The sequence below is a fragment of the Elgaria multicarinata genome, chromosome 3, assembly GCF_023053635.1.
Source record: "Elgaria multicarinata webbii isolate HBS135686 ecotype San Diego chromosome 3, rElgMul1.1.pri, whole genome shotgun sequence".
In the NCBI taxonomy this organism is placed as follows: Eukaryota; Metazoa; Chordata; class Lepidosauria; order Squamata; family Anguidae; genus Elgaria; species Elgaria multicarinata.
The window spans coordinates 173,639,911-173,652,206 of record NC_086173.1 but is presented as its reverse complement, the minus strand read 5'-3'; the positions used below and the strand labels follow the sequence as shown (position 1 = coordinate 173,652,206).

At 47.6% G+C, this 12,296-nt stretch overlaps 1 protein-coding gene across 1 annotated transcript; it reads left to right on the top strand.

Moving 5' to 3' along the window:
- Positions 1-544: 544 nt before the first annotated feature.
- On the top strand, positions 545-7,925 carry LOC134395807 (H-2 class II histocompatibility antigen, E-S beta chain-like). The gene is made up of 4 exons (XM_063121967.1): positions 545-632; positions 2,738-3,016; positions 6,536-6,817; positions 7,780-7,925. Exons 1-4 carry the CDS (start codon positions 545-547, stop codon positions 7,923-7,925), a joined length of 795 nt encoding a protein of 264 aa, XP_062978037.1.
- Positions 7,926-12,296: the final 4,371 nt, after the last annotated feature.

Sequence of the window (12,296 nt, the reverse complement as noted above, 5' to 3'; positions counted from 1 at the left end):
TTAGGGTGGATTCCTGCATTGAGCAGGGGCTTGGACTCGATGGCCTTGTAGGCCCCTTCCAACTCTGCTATTCTATGATTCTATGATATTCTTCTCTATTTGATTCCCACAACAACCCTGTGAGGTAGGCTGGGCTAAGAATCAGTGGCTCTCCCAACATCACTCAGTGAGTTTTATGGCCAAGTGGGAACTAGAACCCGGATCTCCAGACTCCCAGTCTGGTGCTCTAAGCACTATACCATGCTGGCTCTCATGATGGCCATGGTGGCTGGGGGCTGATGGGGCTTGCAATCCAACTTGAAGAAGGCTGAGCCAGAGGAAACTCTCTTGCCCAATGAGACATGCCACCGGTGTTTCTTGCCTGGTGACTGATGATGCTTCTCAGAGGGAAATTTTCACTGGGCTTCTGCCTGCCCTGGGCACTTCCTCTTCTCCAGGACAAGCTGAATAGCAAATGTTGTTTTTCACACCCAAGAAAAAAGACCCGAAAGCTGCTCTTCCCACACCTCTGCACTGCCCCTGTCCTGGGGGAGCTGGAACAACCATGAGATCTTTGGTGTGGGTCACAATTCTGCTGGTGCTGCTGGGACCATCTCTGCTCCATGGAAGTGCAGGAAGAAACACCCTCCCTGGTAAGCAGATGTCCTGGGCGAAGTAGAGGAACATGCCCCACACTAGCAGATACGTGAGGCGTATGGTGTGTGTGTGTGTGTGTGTGTGTGTGTGTGTGTTAGAACTTGGGACCCATGGAAGCTGATGCCACCAATGTCACTGGGGTGGGTGGGTAAATCCACTCTGGACTTCAGTCAGAATCAATCAGAACCCTAAAACACTTCCGATAGCACCTTTAGAGTTCTGATTGAAACCTGGAGTAGATTCACTGCCCTTTATGGTGGTCTCAAAGACTTTTTCCTTGAGACCACCATAAACCCAAAGGAAGACAGCCCAGAAAGGGAAACCTTGATGACTTAGGAACAGCCAGCACTGGGTAGGATGAATAACCCCCTTGCCTTTCTAGGGGTGGTGGGTTGGGACAGAGCAGTTTATATGGGAATGTCCCAGACCCTGGGATACTTTGAAAGGGAGAGGGTCCCAGGGAAGGACGGAAGGGTGTCTTGGGATGAGGGCTGGGGGGTGTAGAACTCAAAATAACTTTCCACAACCTGGTGCCCTCCAGAGATTTTGGGCATCAATTTATTTTTTTATTTTTTTATTTATTACATTTCTATACTGCCCAATAGCCGGAGCTCTCTGGGCGGTTCACAACAATTAAAAACATTCAAAGTATAAAATAACAGTATAAAAACATAATATAAAATACAATATAAAAGCTCAACCAGATAAAAACAGCAGCAGTGCAAAATTACAAATTTAAAACACCAAAACATTTATTTCTAGACTGTTAAAATGCTGGGAGAATAAAAAAGTCTTCACCTGCCGTCTAAAAGCATATAATGTAGGTGCCAAGCATTGGTTATTTCTCGGTTGGACTACTGCAACCTTCTTCTCACTGGCCTTCCTTCTTCTCACATCAGTCCATTGGTTTCTGTTCACCACTCTGCTGCTAAGATCATCTTCTTGGCTCGCCGCTCTGACCATGTTACTCCACTTCTGAAATCTCTTCATTGGCTTCCAATTCACTTCAGAATCCAATATAAACTTCTCCTGTTAACCTTCAAAGCTTTTCACTGTCTAGCTCCTTCCTATCTTTCCTCTCTCATCTCACACTATTGCCCCGCTCGTGCTCTTCGCTCCTCTGATGCCATGTTTCTCACCTGCCCAAGGGCCTCTACTTCCCTTGCTCGGCTTCGTCCATTCTCGTCTGCTGCCCCTTACGCCTGGAACGCTCTTCCAGAACATTTGAGAACTACAAGTTCAATCGCAGCTTTTAAAGCTCAGCTAAAAACTTTTCTTTTTCCTAAAGCTTTTAAAACTTGATTTTGTTCTGACTTTTATACTGCCTGTTTGGTGCATTCTCTTCCCCTCCTTATTGTTTTATTATGATTTTATTAGAATGTAAGCCTATGCGGCAGGGTCTTGCTATTTATTGTTTTACTCTGTACAGCACCATGTACATTGATGGTGCTATATAAATAAATAATAATAAATAATAATAATAATAATAAACCTCCTTAGGGAGCTCATTCCACAGCCGGGGTGCCACAGCAGAGAAGGCCCTCCTCCTGGTAGCCACCTGCCTCACTTCCTTTGGCAAGGGCTCGCGGAGAAGGACCCCTGAGGAAGACCTTAGGGTCTGGGCTGGTACATACGGAAGGAGGCATTCCTTCAGATAGCCTGGCCCCAAGCCGTTTAGGGCTTTAAATGTCAATACCAGCACTTTGAATCGGGCCCGGACCTGGACTGGCAGCCAATGAAGCTGGAAAAGGACTGGCGTGATATGGTCTTGTCGACCAGTCCCTGTTAGTAAACGGGCTGCCCTGTTTTGTACCAGTTGAAGTTTCCAGACCGTTTTCAAAGGCAGCCCCACGTATAACGCATTGCAGTAATCCAAACAAGAGGTTATCAGAGCATGGATCACTGTAGCTAGGCTATCTCTGTCCAGATACGGGCACAGGTGGTATATCAGCCTAACCTGAAAAAAGGTGCTCTTTGCCACTGAGTTCACCTGTGCCTCAAGTGACAGTTTTGGATCCAAGAGCACCTTGGGTTGGAGGGTGTTTTCCCATCGAAGGGTGGCCACTGAGTTGAATTGTGTCTTCTTCTTCCCTGGCCGCAGTCCACTTCCTGGCCCAGTGCAAAGCCGAGTGCCGCTTCAGCAAGGGTCGGCCGCCACTGCAGGTGCGTTACCTGCTCAAGTACATCTACGATGGGCAGGAGATTGCTCGCTTCGATAGCGACCTCGGAAGATTCCTGGCCGTGTCGCCGCTGGGTGCACCTATCGCCAAGGACTGGAACAGTCAGGAAGCGCTTCTGGCCTACTACCAGAGCATGGTGGATCACTTCTGCTGGAACAACTACAAGACAGCGGAGGCAGCAACTATAGTCAGTAGGACAGGTGAGTGCATCAAGGGCTGGGAGGAGGGTGTCAGCATCCTAGGGTGACCATATGGAAAAGAGGACAGGGCTCCTGTATCTTTAACAGTTGCGTAGAAAAGGGATTTTTTTCATAGAATCATAGAATAGCAGAGTTGGAAGGGGCCTACAAGGCCATCAAGTCCAACCCCCTGCTCAATGCAGGAATCCACCCTAAAACATCCCTGACAGATACTTGTCCAGCTGCCTCTTGAAGGCCTCTAGTGTGAGAGAGCCCACAACCTCCCTAGGTCACTGATTCCATTGTCGTACTGCTCTAACAGTCAGGAAGTTTTTCCTGATGTCCAGCTGGAATCTGGCTTCCTTTAACTTGAGCCCGTTATTCTGTGTCCTGCACTCTGGGAGGATCGAGAAGAGATCCTGGCCCTCCTCTGTGTGGCATCCTTTTAAGTATTTGAAGAGTGCTATCATGTCTCCCCTCCATCTTCTCTTCTCCAGGCTAAACATGCCCAGTTCTTTCAGTCTCTCTTCATAGGGCTTTGTTTCCAGACCCCTGATCATCCTGGTTGCCCTCCTCTGAACACGCTCCAGCTTGTCTGCGTCCTTCTTGAATTGTGGAGCCCAGAACTGGACGCAGTACTCTAGATGAGGCCTAACCAGGGCCGAATAGAGAGGAACCAGTACCTCATGTGATTTGGAAGCTATACTTCTATTAATGCAGCTTGCAGCCATATCGCACTGTTGGCTCATATTCAGCTTGCAATCTACAACCATCTGTCAGGGATGCTTTAGGGTGGATTCCTGCATTGAGCAGGGGGTTGGAGTTGGACTCGATGGCCTTGTAGGCCCCTTCCGGCTCTGCTATTCTATAATTCTATGAACAATTCCACGATCCTTCTCGTTTGTAGTATTGCTGAGCCAAGTATCCCCCATCTTGTAACTGTGCCTTTGGTTTCTATTTCCGAAATGTAGAACTTGGCATTTATCCCTATTAAATTTCATCCTGTTGTTTTCAGCCCAGCGCTCCAGCCTCTCAAGATCACTTTGAAGTTTGTTTCTGTCTTCCAGGGTATTAGCTATCCCACCCAATTTTGTGTCATCTGCAAATTTGATCAGCGTTCCCTGCACCTCCTTGTCCAAATCATTAATCAAAATGTTGAAGAGCACTGGGCCCAGGACTGAGCCCTGCGGTACCCCACTCATTGCCTCTCCCCAGTTTGAGAAGGTTCCATTGATAAGTACTATTTGAGTCCGATTTGTAGGCATGCAGCACCTGGTGAAATTCCCTCTTAATCACAACATTAAAAGCTGCAGGAGCGCTGCCTAGAGTGACCAGATACAAGAGAGGGCAGATACAAAATTCCCTTTTCTGTTAATGATACAGGAGCCCTGTCCTCCTTTCCATATGGTCACTCTACTGTTCCCTGTACAGGCCTCAAGCCAACCTTCTTCAATCTCTTGTCCCTTTAGATGTGTTGGACTACATTAACCATCATTCTCAGCCAGTGCACAATGGTCTTACAGGTCAGACAGGTTGGCTATCCTCACTGTACATGTTTGCCAGGTTGGGAAACCACAAGAGGCAGTTTCTCAAGTATAATGCAGCCATAACCCCAAACCAGTGTACGTGCGCAACTGTATTTCCTCCGAGTGTTTCAAAATACAGATTTACAAACACACACAACACTAAGGGGGAATTCTATGATTTGCACCTGCAATGCTCATAAACCCCCCAACATGGAGGCTTAGGAGTATCCAATGCAGCGTAGGAGGCATGGTGGTGGTGAACCTCACCTCCGCTGCACCTCCTGAATTGAGCAGGGGGTTGGACTTGATGGCCTTATAGGCCCCTTCCAACTCCACTATTCTATGATTCTATGATCTTATTCTGCATTTCAGTTAGACGGGCTTTTCACCTGTCTAGCTGGAGCATCTCAGAAAGGGAAAAAGGGAAGCTGATGAGTGGGAGATTCAAGACAAATGAAAGGAAGGACTTCTTTACACTGCCTCCCCGTCCCCATCGTTCTTATTATAACAACCCTTCCTCCTTTCAATGTTAGGGTGACCCTATGAAAAGGAGGACAGGGCTCCTGTATCTTTAACATAGAAAAGGGAATTCCAGCAGGTGTCATTTGTATGCATGCAGCACGTGGTGAAGTCCCCTCTTCATCACAACAGTTAAAGCTGCAGGAGCCCTGCCCTCTAGAGTGACCAGATACAAAAGAGGGCTGCAGGCCTACAAATGGCACCTGCTGGAATTCCCCTTTCAATACAACTGTTAAAGATACAGGAGCCCTGCCTTCCTTTCCATAGGGCCAGCCTATTCAATGTCGCCCAAATTTCATTCTCCATCTCAAGATCGCTGTGAGCCCTTTGGTCAAAAAGAGTAGATCTTTCGGTAGCTATTAGCCATGAACTTTCATGCCTGGAGGCCATTTTCCTCTGAATACTAGACGCAGAGGACTACCAAGAGGGGGATGCTCCTCATTGCCATGCGTTCCTAGCGAGCTTTTCAGGGGCAAAAGGATATAGGGCGGGATATAAATCATAGAATCATAGAATCGTAGAATAGCAGAGTTGGAAGGGGCCTACAAGGCCATCGAGTCCAACCCCCTGCTCAATGCAGGAATCCAGCCTAAAGCATCCCTGACAGATGCTTGTCCAGCTGCCTCTTGAAGGCCTCTAGTGTGGGAGAGCCCACAACCTCCCTAGGTAACGGGTTCCATTGTCATACTGCTCTAACAGTCAGGTTCAAATGGAATGAAAGGTGGAAAAAGGAGATGATACTTAATCAGGGAGGCCAAGGAGAATTGATTGGACAGCTGAAGCCCCCATCAATGTGCTCTTGAAAGGTTTTCCCAAAGAGTTTTAGTTGGCTTCCCAAGGGACATATTAGTCCTATGATGGAAATGCTGGATTTGATGGACTCAAGTTACAGGAAGCCCGATTCCAGCTAGACATCAGGAAAAACTTCCTGTTAGAGCAGTCTGACAATGGAACCAGTTACCTAGGGAGGTTGTGGGCTCTCCCACACTAGAGGCCTTCAAGAGGCAGCTGGACAACCATCTGTCAGGTATGCTTTAGGGTGGATTCCTGCATTGAACGGGGGGGATGGACTCGATGGCCTTGTAGGCCCCTTCCAACTCTACTGTTATATGATTCTATGACTCTTGCCAGATCCTACAGGGCAATTCTTATGTTCTTCTTATATGGTTTAGAAGCAACATGGAACCTGGAGAAGGTAGTGAGTCAGTATGTACTTGTGTGTCCCTGTAGCTACAAGAGCTAGTGGGTGACCAGCTCTATGAGCTATGGGGAGAGGAGGTGGTGATGAAAGGTTATATTGTACAGATCAGTTGGTGGTATGATTCAAGTCTTTATCCGGTTTGCTGATTGTGCTCTTTCCAAGTTTCACACAAATAAGGAACTGGGAACTAATTAACCAGCAACATTGTCTTTCCTTGATCTATTCTAACTTCTCTCTTCCAATGTTCTGTGCACATCTGGGTGTCTCACACACATCCTTCCCTTTTCATTCCAGTTCAGCCCACGATCACCATCTCTCCTACCAATGAAGACCCCACCTCTCCCAACACACTCTTGCTTTGCATTGTGACGGGTTATTATCCCTTGGAAATCAAGATCAGGTGGCTGAAGAATGGGCTGGAGCAGAAGGAAGGGGTCTTTTACGGAGAAGAGCTCCAGAACGGAGACTGGACCTACCAGACCCAGGTGATGCTGGAGATGACACCTGAGTATGGAGATGTCTACACCTGCCAAGTGGAGCACGTCAGCCTGGAGGTGCCCATCACCGTCCAGTGGGGTAGGACAGTGGGGCTGGATTCTTTATTTCCCCCATTCTTTCATGTGGAGACATGATTCCCAAATGAGCCCCCACCCCACCCCAGTCCTTAGTCAACTCTTACCAGGAGGTAGCCACCTCTTTCAAGAGTCCCCCATTCCTTAAAGAAGTTCTTCGCATAAGCCAATACTCTGTGCTATCCCTTCATTTCCCAATCCACAGCCCAAATATTCCCCAAGGGATTTTGTTCTCCTCAGTTTGTTGGTCATGATATCTTCTAAAGAACATCATGGCACCTGCATTGCGCAGGGGGTTGGACTCGATGGTCTTATAGACCCCTTCCAACTCTACAATTCTGTGATTCTATGAACCCTCCACTCAACGGCTGCCGCTGCAGCCTCCTGAAAATGTTTGTCGGACACCAGGTTTGCACAACATGCTAACGCACACTCTGTGTGAATGACTGTGGTTTGCTGTTGACCCATGGGTTGTTTATGGAACTGTGAGTTAGTGTGTTGTCTGAACCCAGAACATTTTCCACAGGGCGGCTTGTTAACCATGCAGTGGGGCTTATTTTTTCTTGAACATGCCACCTTGGGAACCCACGGTTTGCTGTTGGGTGGCTTAGGGTGGTTAGCAAGCCACACTGTGGAAAATGTCCTGCAGACAACACGCTAACCCACAGTTCAATGAACAACCCACGGCAACGCCCTGACTGTGGTTAGGACGGTGTGTGAACAGGCCCACTAAGTCAGGAGACCTTGCTGTGGGATGCGTATCAGTGAACCCTGCAAAACTGGGTGGAGAGACTTATCACAAGCAGAGGACCTCCTCTCATGGAAGGCAGATGCTTAATCTAACCCCTTGTTAGATGCTTGGGTTTGCACGTGGAGGCATTGGAAGAGACTTGAGGAAAACCTTAAGGCTGAAAGGCCCCAAATGCAACGAATTCTTCTCATGTGAGGCTCCTTCTATTTCTACAGAGCCATGGATGTCAGTTTCCGCCAAGATCAAAATACACATCGGGGTCACTGCCGTTGTCTCGGGCCTCCTCTTTGCAGCTGTGGGATTCTCCTGCTATCTGAAGAACAAGAAAGGTAGCGGCCTAGGAGATGGATTCATGTTGTAGAAGGGCTCCAGGAAATTGTGAAACTATCTGCAGACTTAGCCACAGTGGGATGTGCCTTGCTTAGACCTCAAGGTGCTGGCTTGGTCCTTGGTCCATCAAGTCCATTTCCATGAGCCTGTTTTGGGGAATGCAACACCTATGAAGCCAGGCTATGGTGACCAACTTTCAGGATTTCCCCGGATTTGCTCATGTTTTTGTTCTGTCCTGGGTGTCAGGGGGGATTTTCTGTAATTTTCTATAATACCTGGGAGAATGACACGCTTTCCCCTTTAAGGTCGCGGAGGGAATGGCACACTTTCCAGAAGTCCCAGAAAGCACACTGCCCCCCACCTCGCACTGAGTGTCTACTTTTTTGGTTTCCCAAATATGGTCACCCTAGAGTCATAGAATCATAGAATAGCAGAGTTGGAAGGGGCCTACAAGGCCATCGAGTCCAACCCCCTGCTCAAGGCAGGAATCCACCCTAAAGTATCCCTGACAGATGGTTGTCCAGCTGCCTCTTGAAGGCCTCTAGTGTGGGAGAGCCCACAACCTCCCTAGGTAACTGATTCCATTGTCGTACTGCTCTAACAGTCAGGAAGTTTTTCCTGATGTCCAGCCGGAATCTGGCTTCCTTTAACTTGAGCCCTTTATTCCATGTCCTGCACTCTGGGAGGATCGAGAAGAGATCCTGGCCCTCCTCTGTGTGACAACCTTTCAAGTATTTGAAGAGTGCTATCATGTCTCCCCTCAATCTTCTCTTCTCCAGGCTAAACAGGCCCAGTTCTTTCAGTTTCTCTTCATAGGGCTTTGTTTCCAGACCCCTGATCATCCTGGTTGCCCTCCTTGTCATGGGACTCCTTGTCATGCCTCACCTTGAAGAAGAGTCCTCTGAGTAAGAGCAAGAGAGCCAGCTCATGGTGCCACAGCCAGAGGCACAGGGAGGGGTGGAGGCCCTAGCCGACAGCGTTGTAGAGGTTTCTCAAGTGCAGGAGGCAGAAGAGCAACCTGGCACATTGGGCTTCATGCCAGAGATGCCTGAGTTGCAGGAGGCGGACCTGGACATAATTCAGCCAATGCAGCGGAGAAAAAGCAAACAGTGAAGGAGGAAAAACCAGTCATGGCAGGAGAGAGCACTTAAGTACCGTGCATGGTCTTGATGACCCAGCTGTGCTAATTAACAGCCGGCTATAAATCAGACCAGGCCCAGGCAAACCTCGCTGAAGGCAAACCATCTGTTTCCTTGGCTTCTTGACCTGGCTGCATCACGACTCTGGTTCCTAGACCCTCGGCAACGTTTCTGATACCGCTTTTCTGGATGCTTCCTGACTGCTTTTGCTCCACGACCCTTTGGCAACTCACCTGACTACGCTTCTGCTTTGTGATACCTGACAGGAAATTCACTGAGAGGACCGGGACTACTTGCCCTGTCTTCCTTTGCAGAGCGGACAGCTGTCCTCAGCTCTTGACAGGGTGCTTAGTGTTTTTTTTAAAAAATGGGCATGTTTTATTATGAATCATATTTCTGGTTCCGAAGATGTGGTGGGGGAGGGGGTTGTCGTGTTTCTCTGCAAACTCCTGCTTTCGATGGGAGGCGAATGACGAGGCCTGCTAGGTAATCCGCAAAGCTTTTATTTCTTCCACCTGAAGGGAGTCTAATCCCTTGGAAATTCCCCCCTAGCAAAACGATGCAAACTAAGTGAGACAATTGTCCAATTAAGGTGAACATGAAGCCTTTCACCAAATGCCGGTAATTTTAGAGAGCCTGCTGCAGAGGCAGGTTCTGGCGCAATCCTAGTCAGACTGACTTTCTCACACCTTCCTTCCGCTGCATGCATTTTAGCTTCTGGCGGACCCTAGCATCAGCTAGCTTGTCGGGGCGCTCTCCTCTGGAAGAAACTTCACTTCCCACTGAGTGTGTAAGAATTGGCCTTGAAGAGATAAGCTCTGGAGAGGGCTGACTCCCAGCTGGGGAATCTCCCGTGAGAGCTTCCTCCCCCACTGGTACAGGCTGGCCTGTGTCTGGCGCTGCATCTTCTAGTTCTGAATCTGAGTCTAATTGATTACCTGAAACACCTTCTCCCAAAACAGGGGCAGTAGGGTTAGCCATGACAGGGGGTGCCTCTTCACTATACAGAAAATAGAGGCAAAATGTTTCTCAGTTTACCAAAAAAACCATCTCAACCTAGATCTGCCTTTGGGGTTTGGGGGTCGTGGTGAGTTCATCTAGGGCCCCAGTCACTAGCAGTATTCTAGGGATGCCCCTGACAATTTCTTTTTCTTCTTTGGATTATTTATCTAATTATTTCTCTCCTCCCAGCATTCACCCATATTCCTCGCAGTTGCTGATGCCAGATGGGAAAGCATTTTTCTCGCTAAGGGACCAATTCCTTTTCTCGGAGGATACAAACTGGAGATGAATAGGAGGCGAAGAGAGAATCCCGAGGAAAGTTTGGCTCATCTACCATTAACATCTCTCCAAGGACTACAACACCACGCTCCAGTTTTCCTGACCCCTGGACTGGACAATCTCGATAACCAAGCCCCCGGCTATCTGGAGGCACTTTGGCGCTGGGAGGTGCCGTGGACCCGCAGTTGCCTTCCTTCCTGGGGTTTGCATGGAAAGGAAGGCAAGTGTGATTTTTCAGATGGGGGTTGACTGGTCCTCCCAACTCATCCTGCCCGGTACCTCTTGAAACCTTAAAAAAAGAAAGAAATGGGGTAGGGAAGGAAAGGAACATGGGACTGCCCCTTCCCCCCTTTTTTATCTAAAGATCCCAATATGCGGAGCTCTGCATATTCAGATCTATTTATTTAAGATGTTTTTAACAGTGTATGCTATGTTTTTAATCAGTATTTTATGTATTTTATGATTGCTGTTGTTTCCCGCCTTGATCCAATCGGAGAGGCAGGTAAGAAATAAATTATTATTATCATTATTATTATTATTATTATTATTATTATTATTATTATTATTTACATTTATATACTACCCCATAGCCGAACCTCTCTGGGTGGTTTACCAAAGTTAAAAACAGTGAACACTAAAAAGTATACAAAATTTAAAACCATCAAAAATATAAACAGTATAAAAACCACGGGATCCATTTTAAAAACAACAGTTCTGGGGTCGATTAAAAAACATACAAACCTATTTTATTTATTTAAAGCATTTTTTATAGCGCTACCTCATCATTTAAAAAACCCTAACCCTCAATCCATTAAAAGCCCTCAACCCAATTTAGCATTGTTAAATGCCTGGGCGAAGAGAAAAGTCTTGACCTGGCGCTGAAAAGATAACAATGTTGGTACCAGGCGAGCCTCGTCAGGGAGATCATTCCATAATTGAGGGGCCACCACCGAGAAGGCCCTATGCAGCCAGGAAATCAGAAGATGTTTACTTCTTGGGAGGAGAGCAATGACAAAGCTTGATAAAATAGTTAAGAGCAGAGACACCACACTGACAACAAAGGTCCGCATAGTTAAAGCAATGGTATTCCCCGTAGTAACCTATGGCTGCGAGAGCTGGACCATAAGGAAAGCTGAGCGAAGGAAGAGAGATGCTTTTGAACTGTGGTGTTGGAGGAAAATTCTGAGAGTGCCGTGGACTGCAAGAAGATCAAATACTCCAGGAAATAAAGCCAGACTGCTCACTTGAGGGAATGGTGTTAAAGGCAAAACTGAAGTACTTTGGCCACATAATGAGAAGACAGGATACCCTGGAGAAGAGGCTGATGCTAGGGAAAGTGGAAGGCAAAAGGAAGAGGGGCCGACCAAGGGCAAGATGGATGGATGATATCCTGCAGGTGACAGACTTGACCTTGGGGGAGCTAGGGGTGGCGACGGCCGACAGAAAGCTCTGGCGTGGGCTGGTCCATGATGTCACAAAGAGTCGGAAGCGACTGAACGAATAAACAACAAAACTGCACTGAGAAGGCCCTATCCCTGGTTTCCACCCTCCGAGCTTCCCTCGGAGTAGGCACTCGGAGGAGGGCCTTAGATGTTGAGCGTAGCATACAGGTAGGTTCATGTCAGGAGAGGCGTTCGTTCAGGTATTGTGGTCCCAAGCCGTGTAAGGCTTTATAGGTCAAAACCAGCACCCCCAGATGGAGGTTGACTGGTCCTCACATTAATATTTATATCTGTTTCTGTGGAGTTCCACAGATTTAGATGGTTAAAAATAAAAAAGGGGGGAGATGAACAGCACTGCTCCTCTACTCTCCCCACACCCCATTTTTATGTTTATTTTAAGTGGTTTTTTTAGTTTTTAAAAGCCTCTGAGCTGTTTCCACTGACAAAAAAGTTCGGGTAAATGCCTGACTTCTTTGGAGTGGATTTTCCAGGCTTTGCCCCTGATGGCTTCACATCTGCAGATGCGTCATCTGTCCTGAA

Coding starts and splice junctions, on each gene's coding strand:
- LOC134395807 (XM_063121967.1), top strand. CDS start 545: ATGAGATCTTTGGTGTGGGTCACAATTCTGCTGGTGCTGCTGGGACCA. Junction 633..2,737: donor AGGAAGAAACACCCTCCCTG/GTAAGCAGATGT, acceptor CCCTGGCCGCAG/TCCACTTCCTGGCCCAGTGC. Junction 3,017..6,535: donor AACTATAGTCAGTAGGACAG/GTGAGTGCATCA, acceptor TTTTCATTCCAG/TTCAGCCCACGATCACCATC.